At 44.3% G+C, this 21099-nt stretch overlaps 1 protein-coding gene across 1 annotated transcript in view; it reads left to right on the top strand.

Annotated features, from left to right (window-relative positions):
- The window catches only part of TTC38 (tetratricopeptide repeat domain 38), a 309404-nt gene extending 290161 nt beyond the window's left edge, over positions 1-19243 (top strand). The window contains exon 14 of the mRNA XM_069228235.1: positions 15340-19243. Within this exon, the coding sequence (XP_069084336.1) occupies positions 15340-15472 (133 nt within the window). The 3' untranslated portion in view covers positions 15473-19243. The remainder of the gene's footprint in view (positions 1-15339) is intronic.
- Positions 19244-21099: the final 1856 nt, after the last annotated feature.

The raw sequence follows: 21099 nt of genomic DNA, 5'->3' as shown, positions 1-21099 counted from the left end.
TTCCTGGCAACTGCCAGTGCCGCAAGCCACTCAGCACGCTCTGTGGGTTCGATGATAGCCCTCTTTTGCAAGAGATTTGATTCATTAGTGTAAAGAAATGGCTCCCTGTTGCAGTTACCCCCCACTTTTTGCCTGATACTGATGCTGACTTGACTGAGAAGAGTGCTGGGACCCTGCTAACCAGGCCCCAGCACCAGTGTTCCTTCACCTAAAATGTACCATTGTATCCACAATTGGCACACCCTGGCATTCAGATAAGTCCCTTGTAACTGGTACTTCTAGTACCAAGGGCCCTGATGCCAAGAAAGGTCTCTAAGGGCTGCAGCATGTCTTATGCCACCCTAGAGACCCCTCACTCAGCACAGACACACTGCTTACAAGCCTGTGTGTGCTAGTGAGAACAAAATGAGTAAGTCGACATGGCACTCCCCTCAGGGTGCCATGCCAGCCTCTCACTGCCTATGCAGTATAGGTAAGACACCCCTCTAGCAGGCCTTACAGCCCTAAGGCAGGGTGCACTATACCATAGGTGAGGGTACCAGTGCATGAGCACTGTGCCCCTACAGTGTCTAAGCAAAACCTTAGACATTGTAAGTGCAGGGTAGCCATAAGAGTATATGGTCTGGGAGTCTGTTTTACACGAACTCCACAGCACCATAATGGCTACACTGAAAACTGGGAAGTTTGGTATCAAACTTCTCAGCACAATAAATGCACACTGATGCCAGTGTACATTTTATTGTAAAATACACCACAGAGGGCACCTTAGAGGTGCCCCCTGAAACTTAACCAACTATCTGTGTAGGCTGACTGGTTCCAGCAGCCTGCCACACTAGAGACATGTTGCTGGCCCCATGGGGAGAGTGCCTTTGTCACTCTGAGGCCAGTAACAAAGCCTGCACTGGGTGGAGATGCTAACACCTCCCCCAGGCAGGAGCTGTAACACCTGGCGGTGAGCCTCAAAGGCTCACCCCTTTGTCACAGCCCAGCAGGGCACTCCAGCTTAGTGGAGTTGCCCGCCCCCTCCGGCCACGGCCCCCACTTTTGGCGGCAAGGCTGGAGGGAACAAAGAAAGCAACAAGGAGGAGTCACTGGCCAGTCAGGACAGCCCCTAAGGTGTCCTGAGCTGAAGTGACTCTAACTTTTAGAAATCCTCCATCTTGCAGATGGAGGATTCCCCCAATAGGGTTAGGATTGTGACCCCCTCCCCTTGGGAGGAGGCACAAAGAGGGTGTACCCACCCTCAGGGCTAGTAGCCATTGGCTACTAACCCCCCAGACCTAAACACGCCCTTAAATTTAGTATTTAAGGGCTACCCTGAACCCTAGAAAATTAGATTCCTGCAACTACAAGAAGAAGGACTGCCTAGCTGAAACCCCTGCAGCGGAAGACCAGAAGACGACAACTGCCTTGGCTCCAGAAACTCACCGGCCTGTCTCCTGCCTTCCAAAGATCCTGCTCCAGCGACGCCTTCCAAAGGGACCAGCGACCTCGACATCCTCTGAGGACTGCCCCTGCTTCGAAAAGACAAGAAACTCCCGAGGACAGCGGACCTGCTCCAAGAAAAGCTGCAACTTTGTTTCCAGCAGCTTTAAAGAACTCTGCAAGCTCCCCGCAAGAAGCGTGAGACTTGCAACACTGCACCCGGCGACCCCGACTCGGCTGGTGGCGATCCAACACCTCAGGAGGGACCCCAGGACTACTCTGATACTGTGAGTACCAAAACCTGTCCCCCCTGAGCCCCCACAGCGCCGCCTGCAGAGGGAATCCCGAGGCTTCCCCTGACCGCGACTCTTTGAATCTAAAGTCCCGACGCCTGGGAGAGACCCTGCACCCGCAGCCCCCAGGACCTGAAGGACCGGACTTTCACTGGAGAAGCGACCCCCAGGAGTCCCTCTCCCTTGCCCAAGTGGAGGTTTCCCCGAGGAACCCCCCCCTTGCCTGCCTGCAGCGCTGAAGAGATCCCGAGATCTCTCATAGACTAACATTGCGAACCCGACGCTTGTTTCTACACTGCACCCGGCCGCCCCCGCGCCGCTGAGGGTGAAATTTCTGTGTGGACTTGTGTCCCCCCCGGTGCCCTACAAAACCCCCCTGGTCTGCCCTCCGAAGACGCGGGTACTTACCTGCAAGCAGACCGGAACCGGGGCACCCCCTTCTCTCCATTCTAGCCTATGTGTTTTTGGGCACCACTTTGAACTCTGCACCTGACCGGCCCTGAGCTGCTGGTGTGGTGACTTTGGGGTTGCTCTGAACCCCCAACGGTGGGCTACCTTGGACCAAGAACTGAACCCTGTAAGTGTCTTACTTACCTGGTAAAACTAACAAATACTTACCTCCCCTAGGAACTGTGAAAATTGCACTAAGTGTCCACTTTTAAAACAGCTATTTGTGAATAACTTGAAAAGTATACATGCAATTTTGATGATTTAAAGTTCCTAAAGTACTTACCTGCAATACCTTTCGAATGAGATATTACATGTAGAATTTGAACCTGTGGTTCTTAAAATAAACTAAGAAAAGATATTTTTCTATATAAAAACCTATTGGCTGGATTTGTCTCTGAGTGTGTGTACCTCATTTATTGTCTATGTGTATGTACAACAAATGCTTAACACTACTCCTTGGATAAGCCTACTGCTCGACCACACTACCACAAAATAGAGCATTAGTATTATCTATTTTTACCACTATTTTACCTCTAAGGGGAACCCTTGGACTCTGTGCATGCTATTCCTTACTTTGAAATAGCACATACAGAGCCAACTTCCTACATTGGTGGATCAGCGGTGGGGTACAAGACTTTGCATTTGCTGGACTACTCAGCCAATACCTGATCACACGACAAATTCCAAAATTGTCATTAGAAATTGATTTTTGCAATTTGAAAAGTTTTCTAAATTCTTAAAAGACCTGCTAGGGCCTTGTGTTAGATCCTGTTTAGCATTTCTTTTAGAGTTTAAAAGTTTGTAAAAGTTTGAATTAGATTCTAGAACCAGTTGTAGATTCTTAAAAAGTATTCCAACTTTTAGAAGCAAAATGTCTAGCACAGATGTGACTGTGGTGGAACTCGACACCACACCTTACCTCCATCTTAAGATGAGGGAGCTAAGGTCACTCTGTAAAATAAAGAAAATAACAATGGGCCCCAAACCTACCAAAATACAGCTCCAGGAGCTTTTGGCAGAGTTTGAAAAGGCCAACCCCTCTGAGGGTAGCAACTCAGAGGAAGAGGATAGTGACTTGGAGGAAAATCCCCCCCTACCAGTCCTATCTAGGGAGAACAGGGTCCCTCAAACCCTGACTCCAAAAATAATAGTCAGAGATGCTGGTTCCCTCACAGGAGAGACCAACACCTCTGAAATCACTGAGGATAACTCCAGTGAAGATGACCCCCTGTTAGCCAGGATGGTCAAAAGATTGGCTTTGGAAAAGCAGCTCCTAGCCATAGAAAGGGAAAGAAAAGAGATGGGCCTAGGTCCCATCGATGGTGGCAGCAACTTAAATAGGGTCAGAGATTCTCCTGACATCCTAAAAATCCCCAAAGGGATTGTAACAAAATATGAAGATGGTGATGACATCACCAAATGGTTCACAGCTTTTGAGAGGGCTTGTGTAACCAGAAAAGTAAACAGATCTCACTGGGGTGCTCTCCTTTGGGAAATGTTCACTGGAAAGTGTAGGGATAGACTCCTCACACTCTCTGGAAAAGATGCAGAATCTTATGACCTCATGAAGGGTACCCTGATTGAGGGCTTTGGATTCTCCACTGAGGAGTATAGAATTAGATTCAGGGGGGCTCAAAAATCCTCGAGCCAGACCTGGGTTGATTTTGTAGACTACTCAGTAAAAACACTAGATGGTTGGTTAACTGGAAATGAAGTGTGTGACTATGTTGGGCTTTATAATTTGTTTATGAAAGAGCACATTTTAAGTAACTGCTTCAATGAAAAGTTGCATCAGTATCTGGTAGACCTAGGTCCAATTTCTCCCCAAGAATTGGGAAAGAAGGCAGACCACTGGGTCAAGACTAGGGTAACCAAAACTTCCACTGGGGGTGACCAAAAGAAAGGGGTTACAAAAACTCCCCAGGAGAAAGTAGGTGACCCTAGAAACAAAGAAAAAGAGTCCTCTGTAGGCCCCCAAAAACCAGAACAGGTGGGTGGGCCCCAAGACACAACCCAAAACAAAGGTGGGTACCAGGGTAAGAACTGGGATGCCACTAAGGCATGGTGCCACAACTGTAAACAGTCTGGGCACCACACCAAGGACACTTCTTGTCCCAAAAACAAACCCCAGAACAAAATTCCAGGGGTAACCAGTGTAGCCATGGGAGATGACTCCTCAGATGAGGAGGTCTTCATAGCCTTCAACTGGAAACAGGGCCCAACAGGTGAGTTGGAGATTCCAGAGGGAAGTAGACACTTCCACCACCTACTGGTGAATGGAATCCCAACCACTGCCCTGAGAGACACTTGTGCCAGTCACACTATTGTGCATGACAGGCTGGTACTCTCAAACCAGTACATCCCAGGTGAGATGGCCAGAGTAAGAGTTAGCCCAGACAGGGTCACTAATAGGCCTGTGGCTCTTGTGCCCATAGAAGTGGGTGGAACTTTTAGCTGGAGAAGGGTGGTAGTCAGTACAGACCTCCCCCTTGATTGTCTCCTTGGAAATGACTACCCAGAGGTTAGTCAGAGCCTAAGAGAAGAACTGGTCCAGTGCCAGTCCTCTCCCAAGGATTCTGGAAGTCCTGCCTCTGCAGTAAATGCAAGCAGGCCCCAGAAGAAGAAGAAAAGAAAACAGAGTAGGAAGGGTGGACAACCTTTAGCCAAGGTTACAGCAAGCCAAGGAGATTCTGCTCCAGTAGGGGAGAACTCCAAAAATGGCCCTGATAAAGTCCAACCTGACCCACAAGAAGTCCTGGCTAGTCAGGCAACTGTTAAACCTGAGTGGGTGGCTCCTCAGCTAACAGAAGAAAGAGTGGAAGAAGGGTGTTTACTACAAGATGTGGTAACCCCCCACTCCAATACAGCAGACAGGCAACCTGAACCCAAAGAAGCCTGTAACTTAGCCCCTTCCCTTTTAGGTGAAGAGCTAAAGGTGTGGTTCTGGGCACTGACAGCTGTCAGTGGCCTCTGCTGGGTGTTAGCCTTTATGGCTGCACTATCCTTAGCATGGTGGTCTGACCCCATGCCAAATAGCAAGTTAGGCCCCCTGACCCTATTGGTCATGGTGGGGTTACTCCAGCTCTGGGTAACCTCTCTGGGTAAGCTAGGGGTAACCCTGGCCAAGATAAGATTAGCAGAGGTGGATACCTCTAAACCCAAAATAAAAAGAATGGGTGGAGACATTGAAGAGGCAGACAAGAGGCAATTCAGACTAGGTCCTATCACTGTGGAAGTGGGTCAGTTCCCCAAAGGGAATGACCTGAACAGAAGGATGTAAGGCAGAGTAGGCCCTGCAACTAACCAGCCTATTTCTCCTACTCTTCCTCGCCTGACAGACTAGGAAGACTCTCCCAGCTTGGGCTGAGTCTCCTGGCCTGTGGGCTGGGGGGGGCTTGTGTAAAGAAATGGCTCCCTGTTGCAGTTACCCCCCACTTTTTGCCTGATACTGATGCTGACTTGACTGAGAAGAGTGCTGGGACCCTGCTAACCAGGCCCCAGCACCAGTGTTCCTTCACCTAAAATGTACCATTGTATCCACAATTGGCACACCCTGGCATTCAGATAAGTCCCTTGTAACTGGTACTTCTAGTACCAAGGGCCCTGATGCCAAGAAAGGTCTCTAAGGGCTGCAGCATGTCTTATGCCACCCTAGAGACCCCTCACTCAGCACAGACACACTGCTTACAAGCCTGTGTGTGCTAGTGAGAACAAAATGAGTAAGTCGACATGGCACTCCCCTCAGGGTGCCATGCCAGCCTCTCACTGCCTATGCAGTATAGGTAAGACACCCCTCTAGCAGGCCTTACAGCCCTAAGGCAGGGTGCACTATACCATAGGTGAGGGTACCAGTGCATGAGCACTGTGCCCCTACAGTGTCTAAGCAAAACCTTAGACATTGTAAGTGCAGGGTAGCCATAAGAGTATATGGTCTGGGAGTCTGTTTTACACGAACTCCACAGCACCATAATGGCTACACTGAAAACTGGGAAGTTTGGTATCAAACTTCTCAGCACAATAAATGCACACTGATGCCAGTGTACATTTTATTGTAAAATACACCACAGAGGGCACCTTAGAGGTGCCCCCTGAAACTTAACCAACTATCTGTGTAGGCTGACTGGTTCCAGCAGCCTGCCACACTAGAGACATGTTGCTGGCCCCATGGGGAGAGTGCCTTTGTCACTCTGAGGCCAGTAACAAAGCCTGCACTGGGTGGAGATGCTAACACCTCCCCCAGGCAGGAGCTGTAACACCTGGCGGTGAGCCTCAAAGGCTCACCCCTTTGTCACAGCCCAGCAGGGCACTCCAGCTTAGTGGAGTTGCCCGCCCCCTCCGGCCACGGCCCCCACTTTTGGCGGCAAGGCTGGAGGGAACAAAGAAAGCAACAAGGAGGAGTCACTGGCCAGTCAGGACAGCCCCTAAGGTGTCCTGAGCTGAAGTGACTCTAACTTTTAGAAATCCTCCATCTTGCAGATGGAGGATTCCCCCAATAGGGTTAGGATTGTGACCCCCTCCCCTTGGGAGGAGGCACAAAGAGGGTGTACCCACCCTCAGGGCTAGTAGCCATTGGCTACTAACCCCCCAGACCTAAACACGCCCTTAAATTTAGTATTTAAGGGCTACCCTGAACCCTAGAAAATTAGATTCCTGCAACTACAAGAAGAAGGACTGCCTAGCTGAAACCCCTGCAGCGGAAGACCAGAAGACGACAACTGCCTTGGCTCCAGAAACTCACCGGCCTGTCTCCTGCCTTCCAAAGATCCTGCTCCAGCGACGCCTTCCAAAGGGACCAGCGACCTCGACATCCTCTGAGGACTGCCCCTGCTTCGAAAAGACAAGAAACTCCCGAGGACAGCGGACCTGCTCCAAGAAAAGCTGCAACTTTGTTTCCAGCAGCTTTAAAGAACTCTGCAAGCTCCCCGCAAGAAGCGTGAGACTTGCAACACTGCACCCGGCGACCCCGACTCGGCTGGTGGCGATCCAACACCTCAGGAGGGACCCCAGGACTACTCTGATACTGTGAGTACCAAAACCTGTCCCCCCTGAGCCCCCACAGCGCCGCCTGCAGAGGGAATCCCGAGGCTTCCCCTGACCGCGACTCTTTGAATCTAAAGTCCCGACGCCTGGGAGAGACCCTGCACCCGCAGCCCCCAGGACCTGAAGGACCGGACTTTCACTGGAGAAGCGACCCCCAGGAGTCCCTCTCCCTTGCCCAAGTGGAGGTTTCCCCGAGGAACCCCCCCCTTGCCTGCCTGCAGCGCTGAAGAGATCCCGAGATCTCTCATAGACTAACATTGCGAACCCGACGCTTGTTTCTACACTGCACCCGGCCGCCCCCGCGCCGCTGAGGGTGAAATTTCTGTGTGGACTTGTGTCCCCCCCGGTGCCCTACAAAACCCCCCTGGTCTGCCCTCCGAAGACGCGGGTACTTACCTGCAAGCAGACCGGAACCGGGGCACCCCCTTCTCTCCATTCTAGCCTATGTGTTTTTGGGCACCACTTTGAACTCTGCACCTGACCGGCCCTGAGCTGCTGGTGTGGTGACTTTGGGGTTGCTCTGAACCCCCAACGGTGGGCTACCTTGGACCAAGAACTGAACCCTGTAAGTGTCTTACTTACCTGGTAAAACTAACAAATACTTACCTCCCCTAGGAACTGTGAAAATTGCACTAAGTGTCCACTTTTAAAACAGCTATTTGTGAATAACTTGAAAAGTATACATGCAATTTTGATGATTTAAAGTTCCTAAAGTACTTACCTGCAATACCTTTCGAATGAGATATTACATGTAGAATTTGAACCTGTGGTTCTTAAAATAAACTAAGAAAAGATATTTTTCTATATAAAAACCTATTGGCTGGATTTGTCTCTGAGTGTGTGTACCTCATTTATTGTCTATGTGTATGTACAACAAATGCTTAACACTACTCCTTGGATAAGCCTACTGCTCGACCACACTACCACAAAATAGAGCATTAGTATTATCTATTTTTACCACTATTTTACCTCTAAGGGGAACCCTTGGACTCTGTGCATGCTATTCCTTACTTTGAAATAGCACATACAGAGCCAACTTCCTACAATTAGCAACATCTTCTTTAACACTGAGGAATGCTCCTCACTGTCTGGGACACTGGAATTGTTCCTTACCTTAACACTATTTTGTGCACAAACCTTGTCATTTTGCCCATCCCTCCTGAACATACTTCATGAAATTGTTCCTTCTATTCCTTTACCAACTCTTGTTCTAGTCCTTACGCTAATAATACATTATCTACACTAACAAAATATTCAGAGCTCTTTGATCCACCCATTCAAGAACAGATGGTTCCACCTCTGCAAAATACAACTTGCTCAATGTATTTCTGCCTTTAAATTAAAAAGTTAATTTTCTGTACCCTTGCATGGGAATTCTCTCTCCAGTGAACATAACAGGATGTATATCTAATTCTTGAAAGGAATCACCCAATGTGTTAAACCTTTCCTTCCACACATTCTTGTTTATGATAGTGTGGGGTGGGCCTGAATCTACAACTACAGCAGTGTCAATTCCCTCAATCGTCATATTGCATAAAGGTTTGTTCTTTGTAGATTTTAAGCTGGACAATCCACACACAAAATACCTTCAGTCTCCTCACTGTTATCCATTTCAGAGTATTCAGAATCTGATCTCTCTGAAATCAACCTCACACTTTGTGGCTTCTTATTCTTTTTCCTGCAAACCTTTGAATAGTGTCCTAGCACTCCACAAAATAAACATTTAGCTCCTAGAGCAGGACAGTTCTTATCTTCCGCAAGGTGATTCTTACTGTCACACCTGAAGCAGCTTAGTTTAATATCTTAGGAAACTTCATTCACCCTCGTATTAACTGCCTCATTTTCCTTCCCTGTATCTGGATTATATACCTCACAAATTGTTGTTTCTTTGGACTCAGGTGCTGAAGAAGTAGTAGTGACAGCCTTAGCACATCTCTTAGAAACTTCTCTTTTCTTGACTAAGGCAGTAATATCGTTTAATGATGAATCCCTGTTAACCCATAATCTTTCCTGTAAATTTGAGTTGTTCGTTTGCATGATGATCTGACTATGGATCAAATAGTGAAACACACCAAACTTACATAAAATTGGCAGCTTCTTAAAAGCAGACACATAATCGTCGATGGGCTCCAGTTTACCTTTCTAGCGCTGCACATATTGCTGGTTGATAATACTTATCAAGATCCTCCAAAGCATTTCCAATTACATCTGGACTTTCACTTCTGCAAGTTTTATTTTCCATTTAACTGAACATTAGTAACCCATCTGGACTGAGTCTATGCAAGAGAATCTTTTTCTTCCTTGACACATTAAAATCACCTGAACCTTCTTCTATTGCTGAAATATAATTCAGGAAATACTCCTTCTGCCCTGGTTGTTTAATTTGTGGTTCTCCTGGACAAGGGAGAACTGGCAAGGGTGGAGTGAAACAAATTCCTTATGCACACATGGTATTATTATATTTGTATTTGGGGTTTTTTGTAAAGCGCATTCCAGCCATAGGCACTGAAGTGCTGAAAACTGCTTGAGCAGATAGGCTGCAACAGCAAACTTCTGGGAGAAAATCCAAGATTTGAGTTGCTTATGAAAAGATACATGAGCATAGAGCCACCTAATGTGTTCTGGAAGTGAATTCCAGAGCTTTGACACATCCACTGAGAAGTCCCTGTTTCCCATGATAGCTTTCTTACAGTGGGGAACTAGAACCTTCAGAAGGCCAGACGATTTTAAGTGGCGGCTAGGAATCTACCGCCTAATCACGGATTGAAGGTGTCCAGATCCCTGGGAATGGAGAGCATTGTGTCGCAGACAAAGAGCTTTGAAAGTATTTGCTTCCTAATAGGGAGCCAATGAAGCTGTCTTAGACTCTCCCTGGCAGAGGCAGACCTGGATAGTCCTAGCGCCAGACAAGCTGCTGCATTCTGTATGAGTTGAAGCGTATACAAAGAAAGTTGGTTGATGTTTAAGTATAATGCATTGCAGTTGTCAAGTCTGGATATAATGAGCGCAAGGACCGCATATGTTCTGAGTTCTTTGGGAAGGAACAGTAAAACTATTTTTAGGATTTTAATCATCCAACAGACACTGACTATTGGATTGACCGGAAGGTCAAAAGTCAAGGAATTGTCAAACATGATGCTCAAGTTTTTGGTAACTGTTATTGGGGATGGTGAAGCCCCACAGGATTCAGGCCACCAACAATTACTCCAGACTGACCTATCTGCCCCAAATACCAAGATCTCAGTCTTTTTCCCCATTCATTTTCAGCCAATGCTGGGTCATCCATCGGCCGACTTCCCTCATGTAGTTAGGAAACCTATCTACAACCTCTCCCCAATCCTCACTGATGGATTGTTGGGAGGGATCAAGACAGCCATTCACCAGGAGATACTTGGCTAGTGTGTAATTTATGTGCTTTTCTAGAATCTTAGCTGGGCCAGGCAGGAGTGAGATAGGGCGAAGATTTTTAAGATTGCCAGGGTCTCCCCCATGTTTCTTTTTCAGCGGTATAACAACTGCCTTTTTCCAAGTTGAGGGAAACACCCCTGAATCCAACACTTCTGCAAAAATAGCTTACAATAACAGTTCCTAGAATATATAATATTACAAGACTGAGTGAATAGTGGGTGGTATGACTATGAATTATTTAAAAGTACCCAGTTGTGTGCTACCACGACTTCTAAACTGTCTTCAGGTGTGCGTATCACCGTGAAATATTCTGCTGAACCTTCCATAGATTTGCATTAACCTTTCATAATATGCATTTACTGATTCTTTTGGCTCTTGAGTAGCTCTCGTGATCTTTGACTAGTTCACCTTTCTTTCTGGTACCTTTTGCTTTTATTGAGTTACACTTTTCTGTACCTTTTTAGGGGCTAGTGTCTTTTCAGGATGGACTCTTGGAGGCTCCTAAACTGGCCATATCCTGGCTGCTTTGCATTCAGCCCAGAATTTTTGTGGACAATAATTTATACAATGCATTTATATCTACCCAAAGCACTTTTGAAATTGTCACTAATCTCTCCACTTCCCTATATCATTTATTTGATTCTTCCCTAAGCTTTGGAAAATTTGTCGTGAATGTAAGGAGATTAGATCTGTTCAAAGGGACATGCACATATGCTCCTCCATGCACTTCTCACAAAGGGAATCCTGCAGCAACTGTTCCAGATTCAGTTTCACTTATATTTGCACTTTCCTTTCTGTCCTTTTCTTTTGTGTCTTGCTTCCCCTATCTTCCACTTGTCCCTGTATGTCTATAAATCTGCCCATTCTTTTGTACTATTAGCTAGATCTCTGATATGCGAAGGAAGGGCCCAATCACAAAGGCACTTACAACTTGTAAAGTTATGAGTGTGGATTCTCCACCCTCTGGGCAAAATCTCCACACTGTAGTGCTCAGTGCCGATATTCCGCCATGATTGTGGAGACTCCACCCTCATAACTTTACAAGCCGCAAGTCCCTTTGTGAATCAGGCTCACAGTCTTCTTTCGTATCCATTCTGTAATTTCTGCACACATTTTTCCTATTGTATAAATAAATGTTGTCTTCTTCAGCCAAGCCCTCAAGCTTTCTATGTACTTCACATACTTATCTGTCTGCTTCCTTACTCAGATATATTAATTCTTCCTCATTGTTGGAAAATATTAATATCTTTCCTCACCGGTCACTTGATTGTGCTGTAATAACAGTAGTGACAACTGTACCAGCAGCCTGATCAGGAGGTTCAGGTGTATATGAAACATCATTATATGAAGGGGATCTCGAGTCCAAAAAATCATCTTAAATCTATCCTCCCCATCTGCATTGTTCTGTTTTTCTTTTTCCGTTCTCGTTTTTAAGTTCATAATTTCAAATATTTATGGTCGTATGTGCCCCATTAGCAATTACAGGAAACACATCCACTCTTACTTATTTCCTCTTTCTGTGCTTTTTCTCTGCATACCACATCTTGAATGCAAGAAATAGCTCAGAACATCTCTACCTTGGCTGTTGGTTTTCTTTTGTTCCTTTTCAGTTGCTGTGTGATTCCACTCATTCTGTGCTTCAAATTTAACAGGTCTCCACTTAAGTTTTCTCTCATACATCACATGCCTCAAAATCTCAAGTTTTATGACATTAAAGATACTTTGCAAAGGGCATTTGATGTTCTTGTCCCCAGATTTGATCTAATTTCATTGTTGTAACCACAGACACGTGTAGCCCTGAATGTGGCATAGTTTCATAGAGTGGATGATCTTCCAGAGGTATCTTCTCTCCCTCTATGATAGTATTTGAAAACTTTTTCAATGCAGGACCAATTTTTGATCTGACTCTTCTCACACCATGTGATATAAACAGTGTTAATTAACCAATCAAAGGGCAACTAAAATAGAGACCAACCAGCCGCAGTGCAGCTCACACATAATTATTTACAGCATGGTTCCGTATAACAGTAGACCAGTCACAGTGGTGCTCGCTGTGGTGTAATGCTGTTAGAACTGCGCACAAAACAGACAAACAAAAGTTCTTGTATGTTTATTTCCTAGTATGGACGAAAAGGGAGCCAATCCCAAATATAACTACAGGAAGAGAAAAATACCTCTATGGCACTATCAATCACAATAAAGCAGGTTCTTGACTAGCAGTAACCCATTCTGATCAGCACGTTTACTCCTGTGCACCAAAAAATAAACAGTCACCAATCAAGATTTGAACCCTTCCACAACTAGACCTTTAGCATCTGAGGAAAACACCCTACTGTTGTGAATGTAGCGCATCTCAAAATACACCTCCACTTGGCAGACAATTTCAACAATATGAATATATCTTGAGATCCTGGATTTCAATGAATCCGTTTATCAACCCAATACTACAACGATCACAATAATTCAATAATTTTGAAGCATTCAATCACCACATTTCCAACATCCTTACAATAATGCCCAAGTAAGCAATAGAGAACTAGATCACTATAACTGAAAAATATGAAATCATCAAAATCACAATAACTAAGACTAATAACCCACAATTCACACTGTGTAAATCGCACACATACCATCATTCATCACACCACAATAATCTGCACCCACAAACTCCAAGTACCACAATACACTTGGTCAATGCCACAATCTTTTGCAATGCATCTGCCCTAGTAATACTCACACTCCTTGGAATGGACCTACTTTAGGAACACTGGAAGACTGATAATACTCCCATTGTCCAGGCTATAGAAACCAAGAGTGTATACCAGTGCTTCTCAGAATATTTAGAATGAGTATCCAGTTTTTAGAATTACAAACTTCTGCGACCCACCTAGCTTTGATGGACATGAAGCTGGCGATTTTAACTGTAACTGAAGCATGGTGTGGTAGTGTACTGTCATTTACAGACAGCACATTTTCCATTAAAATTGGCATTTAATTTGTTCAGACATACAGTTTTACTGATAAATCAGTATTGCACACAAATGATAAGTTGTGGAAATCAGGTTTTAGTGAATATTGATCATTTGTGAAAGCCAAAAGGGCAGATATATTTTGATCATGTTAAAATCTGTGTTTCTGTCACACTTCAGAAATACAAAAAACTGCTTCACGTCTGATTTCCTAACTGCTGAATACGTTCAGTTCATTTACAGGTATTTAATTTAAGGTATTTGTATTTTGTAGTTTGTTACAAAAAACTACATCCTACTGCCTTTCCTTTCATACTCCATGTACGCCAGCAAGACTGTCACATAATTTACTTTAGTTTCTCTGACTAAAAAATAAGAAGGGTTCGTAATCACAAATCACCATGTTTAAAAAATAAGCAGCAGTTTGTCAGTCTTAGAAGCGGAGCAACTGTGACAGGACAAATACAGCATTTAAAGGCACCTTTATTTATTGCTTGGACTTTTGCGACTCACCAAAAATCTCCTCGCATCCACAGTTTGCGAAACACTAGTGTAGACAGAGCCAAGGTAGGGTAAATGTTACCTCCATATCTTATCTATTCTGTTACCTTTGTGTTCCTTGCCTGCATTCTCCTCCAAAACTGATGGCGTTATTATATGAGATAATCTAAAGATAAAGCACCGGGGTGGTGGTGGTGTTCTCAAGGATGTATGAGGAAATGTGTCCCAAAATAGATTAGGATTTACATTGAATTAAATAGAGTAGTCAGATAAATAAGCCAAGACAAAGATCGCTACCTTGAAGAATTATTAAATAATTATGATTCATTAAAAAAAAGCTCAATTTGATTAATCTCATCTCATATATAAGATGCAGAATGAGCTGACTTAAGGCCCCTCTCAATAACACAGTCTGCTGCCTAAGAGACAATCAGAACACGTACATCTCACCTCCAGAATTGTTCTTTTATCGCACAATGCACAGTAAAGGTCACAATGTATATAAGATGAGCTAAATGATACTCCGACGTCACAAGAGGGTAAAATCCAATAATACCTAATACAATTATCTAAATAAATAATAATTAGTTTCTCTTTGCCTTAATGTAATTGAATGTGACAGCACAAATCTTGGTCCACATAAAACGATGATAGACTTAAGAAATGAATTGGCCCTCTGAGCTTAGGGCAGGAAGAACTGGAGGAACGTTCAACAGCATTTTAGAGAAAAGCTTCTTCTACGGCTTATAAAGACCAACATCCTACTACGAAAGAATCACAATACACTTTTCAGAGTGCATGTTGATGCATGTGAAGACATTAAGAATGAAAACGTGGTGGCGTTTTTAAATCCAAAATGGAATTTTGGCCTAGTTCAGTCGACTCCAGGATACAAAAATTCTGTAGTGTTTTGTACTCTGTTTCAATGTAAGTCAATCATATTACTAAACAGTCATTATTTATTTGAAATCTGCTGTATCACCTTCAATGAAAATAAAATAGGTTTTGAGCTTGGTTTTGCTAGCTTTGGTATTGTGGGATTTGTGGTCAAATACTTAGTTAAATTATCAGTATCTATGGTTCACAACGTATAAGCCAGGGAGCACATGGTTTGTAAACATAAAAACATTCAGCATTTTCAGTAAACAGTTGTTACTCCAGTTGGTGGACTTTCTCTTAGAAGAAGAGTAGCAGGTGATATATGTTGTTACAGCAGGGTTTTGCAGCAGCCTAACAATGTTTCCTTTTTTCAGTTCCCTGTTAATGGAGCGGGATGCCCTGAAGCCAAACTCGCCTTTGACTGAGAGACTCATGCGGAAGGCGTCGGCTGTTCACGCGTTGGCACACCTTGGATCCCTTTCTGACAAGATAGTTAAGAGTGTTTGATATATAGAACGAGAGGCTTGATTGTGGTCCTGAAAACATAATTTGCTTCACCAAGGTCTAGAGCATTTGATTTCACTTTTTTAAATTACATCCACATTTGGAGGGCTCTGATCCTTGCTAATCAGTAGCAGTCAAAACGTACTTAAGGTTTGTGACCTACAATCAAGATGTAAATCTATGAGATACAGGCTTGTATTTTTTTGGGTATATCTGGCTGCCCAGTCAAACTCCCAGTCCATACAGTGATTCACATGCTGACAATGGTGCAGTGTGACGGTATGAGAACCCATCACCAGTGGTTGATGGCATTAATGAAGTGGTTATCATGATACTGCTGTGCTTTAAGTTCACGTTAGTAGGCGTAAAAAGTACCACGTGGTAAGGACTCTTGTTTACAGCAGATTAGAATGCAGATACGTAAGTTTCCCATTTCTTAGAGATTACATGTTCATTAAACTCCCCTTTTATATCATCACAGGGAGGTCTCATAGCTTATTTCTAACATGTGTGACCATTGACCCACTGTTCAGTGTGTGATATTCAAGTGCCTTTAATGATCTGTGAAGTTTCACCTTTGCGAGACATGTGGAAGTTTAATTGGTTGAGAAGTCAGATGTGTCCATCTTGGGAGGGGTGTTTCATTTCTTTTATTTTGTGTTGTACTGTGCAGCTCACTTGGCAAACCATTTGCAGCAGTCACCTTCCTACGTGCCTGCTGCCTGCTGTTCTGTGCCCTTTGTTTGTGAAGTTGTACTGCCTCTTGCTGTCTTCCTGTGGAGTTTGCAACTCAAGGGGCAGCCAGAAACATGAGTGCAGAGGTCGATTCTTGGGACTGGAACAAGTTGAGAGGTAGCAAGAACACCACTTGCAATTACAACGGGGTTCCACAGCTTCTCTTCCCCCTTTGGCTGAATAAATTGAGCAGAGGGACACCAGGTAGGAAATGTGGTGTGCTCATCCCTCTTTCCTTCGGCGAGTGTGAGGCGAGGAAGCAAATGCCAGGGTCCAACCTAACAGCACGCGAACCGTGGTGCAGTCTAATCAGCATGGTATGAAGTGCAGCACTCTATGCGCTTCCCTTTGTGGTGTCTGTGCCACAAAGTACAGTGTCTGGCCACACGCGCTCCTTCTTACGTGGTCTTACTCTGCTGCTTACTCCCTTCTCTCATTTTCGCTCCCCTCTCAGAGCTGTTTTCCTTCTCCCTATTAGCACTCACCCTTGCCCATATCCCGCCACCTGCCTTCCAACACCTCCCTCAGCCTCACCATAACGCCTGGCCTAGTTGAAGTGAATGGGCCTAAATAGTCCATCTGCTACCAGCTGCCATGTTTTTCTTCGTCTCGGCCTCGCTTACTATAGTGCCTTACGGTCCACCTACTTTTCCATTTCCGCTTCAATTCATTCAGCCTTGTTACCCCAGCCCCGATACCTTCCTCTTTCTGAGCTGCCCCAACACTTCCCAAGTTCCCTGCTAATTCCTTATTCCAAACATCAGCTTCGAGATGCTTCCAATAGACAATGATTGAGTAAATGTAAGTCTGTAGTAATTTCGTGCAGCCCCTCAACAGTTTTGTAGAGTAAGAATATGTTATAAGCAACATACTAGCATTAGCTGTTCGCAAGTGACAAGCAATGCAGCACTATCGACCCGATTTATTTTGGGCAATTTTTCATTTTGCACTTCGGTCTGCATCATCTGTAAAATGTATGTAAAATCTCTGAAGAGGCCGTGCTGAAAAGGACATGTGAATTAGAATAGCATTACCATACCTTAAAAGACTGTTTAGAGCAGTAACTGTGGTCCCATAGATCAATTCACTGACAGGCTTTAACTCAATTTTCATCTCAAAACACAGATGCTCTTTTCCTCAGTTCCACTTTGTGCCTATTATCAAGACTCAATTAGCGCTGTGAGGACTGTTCTTCATTCAAATGCATTACAGCGCTGCCTCTGGGGTAGTTAGGAAATGTGCATCATTCACAACTTCTCTGACACTTTCTCCTGACAGCCACGTAAACAGCAGGACAAATAATGGAGCAGTTGCGGTGCTTGACTTTCTGTTTCTCGCTGCACATTAACAGGGCTCTGTATAGCAATAAAGTGGCGCCCATTGGCAGGGCTGTTGGTGAGAGAAATGGACGAGAGCGTTGCCCCCCAGCCCCTGCTGGCTGGGTTACGTGCGCCTGTTTTTACAGGCAGCAGGGTTTAAATGGAGAGCCCTGCAGAATGATTCCCTTCTATTTATACTACAGCCGTGCTCAGAAAGTTGGAGCGGGCCAGTGACTGTCGTAATCTAAATGAAATGGCAAATGCAGCTTTTTGTGGCTGGGTTTTGGGGATGAAGAAGGCATTTCTGAGCAGTTTAATGAAGCGGGGAGGGGGATTGTAAACCTAAGGACATTGAGAGCGTGACTACTCAGAGACCTACTGGAGGCGAGTTGCTAATAGCGGGATGTAGGTCAACGCACAAGTCTATGAAGTTTATTCCCTTAAAGAAAATAGACACTGCAATTCAAACAATTTAGCAATATGTATTGATGTCCATAATCTTACACGCCTGGCTCATTATACGGGTCCACTTTTGGGCCTGCAATGTTTGCCTTTTGAATAAGAGTCAGTGATCCATCCATGCGCCCAACTGACCCTCCGTTCTCACACTCATTATTTTATCCTAATACTTACCTGTCCTTCCATCCCCACGCTCTTCCATTTATCCTCATACTCACCTGTCCTTCTGTCCTCTCGCACATCCATTTCTTCTCACTCGTCTATCCTGACACTCGTGTATTCGTCCATCATTAAACTCGTTTATCCATCCATTTCACTCATTTGACCATCTAGTTTCATATCTATTTGTCCATCTATCCTTGTGTTCCTTTGTTGATCCATCCTCATGCTCGTTTTTCCATTCATCCTCATACTAATTTTTTCAGCCATCATACTCATTTCTCAATACACATTCACCCTCATTTGTCCGTCCATCTCGACACTCATTTCCCCATCCATCATTCCATACTCACACTCTTTTATACATCCTCGCTCATTCATTCATTCATCCGTCCATCCCTCTGCATGCTATAATTGATTTAATAGTACTGGGATCCACTTGGTGCATACTATTTACTCTTTTAAGGACCAGAGAACTTTGTTTCCGCAGTCTTTAATTATAGAGAACTGCAATTTTTTGAATTGTTTTTAGAGATAATTTGCATGTAAAACGGAAAATACAGCATAGTTAAAATGCTTTGAAAGTTACTTTTTTCTAAAATATCCTGTATGATGGATACATACAATAAGCTATGAAGTGTGGACATGTTTAACGGTGGATCCTGTAGATACTGTCATAGTAGTTGACTATCAATGAATTAATGCATGGCACAGTCAGTGATGCAATTGATGTCATACAGTGTATGATAGAATAGCTGTCTGATCTAAACAATATATAATCACAAAATTGTTACCGTGCATGTTTCCTTTATCCAATCTTTACAACTATAAGTTGCTTCCTAATATTTAAATTTGCCACTATTTTGTCACTGTGGCTTTCATTTGCCTCAATATTACTTTAATTCTTTCAATTCCAGGGTTTCTTGTCCTGTAGCACTGCCTTTTTAGATCTTTTTTCTAGTTTGAATAAAACTTATGCAAATTCTTTTACGAATGTTGTGCAGACAAAATTTATGTATTTGACAATGGTGAGTGTTATTCTTCCCATTGTATTGTTGAATGATTAAAAATATGGCAAACTGCATTTTCAATAAAGGTTATTAAAAAAAGGGAATTGTCTTTATTCTGCAAATACAATTGATTTAAGTGTCCAACATCTCATCTTCTAATTGTTTCAGAACAAATGAAGTGGAATCTTTTTTCGCTGTTGTATTGGCCAAATAGAGGAATTAGTGGTATAGGCTTAGGAGAGGGGTATGTGTTGGGACAGCAGCTTGTGACCAAAGAGAATGTTCACACTTTAGGAGTATAGACAGATAGCAGAAACCCCGTCCAGATTAACTCGAAATCCGTGTGTCTGCCTTCTTCAGAATGGTTAAATCAAGGGGTACTGTTCAATTAGGTTTCTGTTCTGTTTTTGATAAAGTTAAAAAAAAATTACAATATGCTAGTTTCTGATGAATGTGCACCGAGCAGAAAATATATTCACTTCTAATTCATGGCACTCCTCTCACTTACTTTCCTTTTGTTTCTTCCTTCTTTTTTGCATTTCCCCAATTCATCTCTTTCACCACTGACATTTTTCACTATTATCTGCTTCTTTTCTCTATTCATTACCTACTCATACTCTTTTCGTCCCTCCATATTCTTCTTTCCCTCTAATTCCACTCACTCTGTTCCTTTTGTCAGCATTTTCTCTCTCCTTAAGCTCATTTCCTTTCTCTCGTCTTCATCCTCTTCTTAACTCCACCTCTTCACCCTCTTCCACATTATATACGATGATGCTTCTTTCCATCTCACCACCCCCTCCCTGTGCTTGCTTTCTTTGCCCTTCTCATCTTTCTGCAAATCTGATATTCTTTCTCTTCCTTTTCTCTTCTCATCTCTTCAGTGCCCCTTCTCTCCCATCTACATGTGCATGTCTCCCTTTGTTGTTTGAGGGAAGTCTTCAGCTCCGAAGTGCCTTAATTCTATATCCCTTTAGGGCAATTTTTCCGATGTGTATTTTTCGATTGCACTGTGCTCCAATGTATATTGCTGTGTGAGCAAGCTTTCTTCAGAGACTTGGTGGTTTGCTGTCTGATAGAGACTTCTTACCTTAGAATATTCCCCAGGTGTCAGATGATCCGGAAATTTTCATGTAGTACCCCTGCATGCTGGTAGGTGGCGTCTTTCTGTTCAGAGTCTATGCAGGAAGTGATGTGTGTGGTTCCGATATTAGCACGACCCCACTGAGCTGAAGTCAGTTCTTTTATATCCATGCCACTTAGCACTGATCTGTGAAGAGCAACCCCTCAGTCACTTTTTGACTATTTTTTGGTCAACACTTCATACAGAATTTATTCTCCTGTGGTGACAAGGATGTCCCCTAAGAAACTTATGGGTTTCAAACCCTGTGGTCCCTTTCACAGGCAGAAGTCTGTGACATACCAACTCTTGGTTTGTCTATGGTGCTTGTCGAGGGACCACAACTTCAAGACCTGTGAGGACTACCGGGCTATGCCCCCCCCACCCTCCCCCCCCCGAAGGTGCTAAGGGAGTGTTCCCTCAAGCTACTCGCCCAACATCAGATGACCCTGGCATTCATGACCCTGGTTGCGCAGAAGGTCACAGGACCACTTGCGGAGATGCACCCAACAGTCACTGTCTAAATCCAAGACATCAGGTAAGTCCCACCGCATGAAGACAAAAGAGGTCTTCAACTTCGCCAGGCCCTCCAAGTCCTTGGATGAGGTGTGGGAGCATCAGCACTCCAGGCCTCGCTGCTCTTCAAAGGGTCTACTCCACACCTCCCTGAATTTCCCAGAGCTGGAGCAAACCCTGCTCAACCCTGCCACGTACCTCATACTTGGATGTTCCTGTCATAGAGACTCCCGTTATAGTAACAAGACTGCTGGATTTGGGTGGCAGCACCACCGAGCACGGGGGACTGAAGTGGTCATTTTACACAGACCGCCA

The sequence above is a fragment of the Pleurodeles waltl genome, chromosome 4_1 (genome assembly GCF_031143425.1).
Source record: "Pleurodeles waltl isolate 20211129_DDA chromosome 4_1, aPleWal1.hap1.20221129, whole genome shotgun sequence".
Classification (NCBI taxonomy): Eukaryota; Metazoa; Chordata; class Amphibia; order Caudata; family Salamandridae; genus Pleurodeles; species Pleurodeles waltl.
The sequence above is the reverse complement of the archived record's forward strand: the minus strand, read 5'-3'. Positions and strand labels throughout refer to the sequence as shown.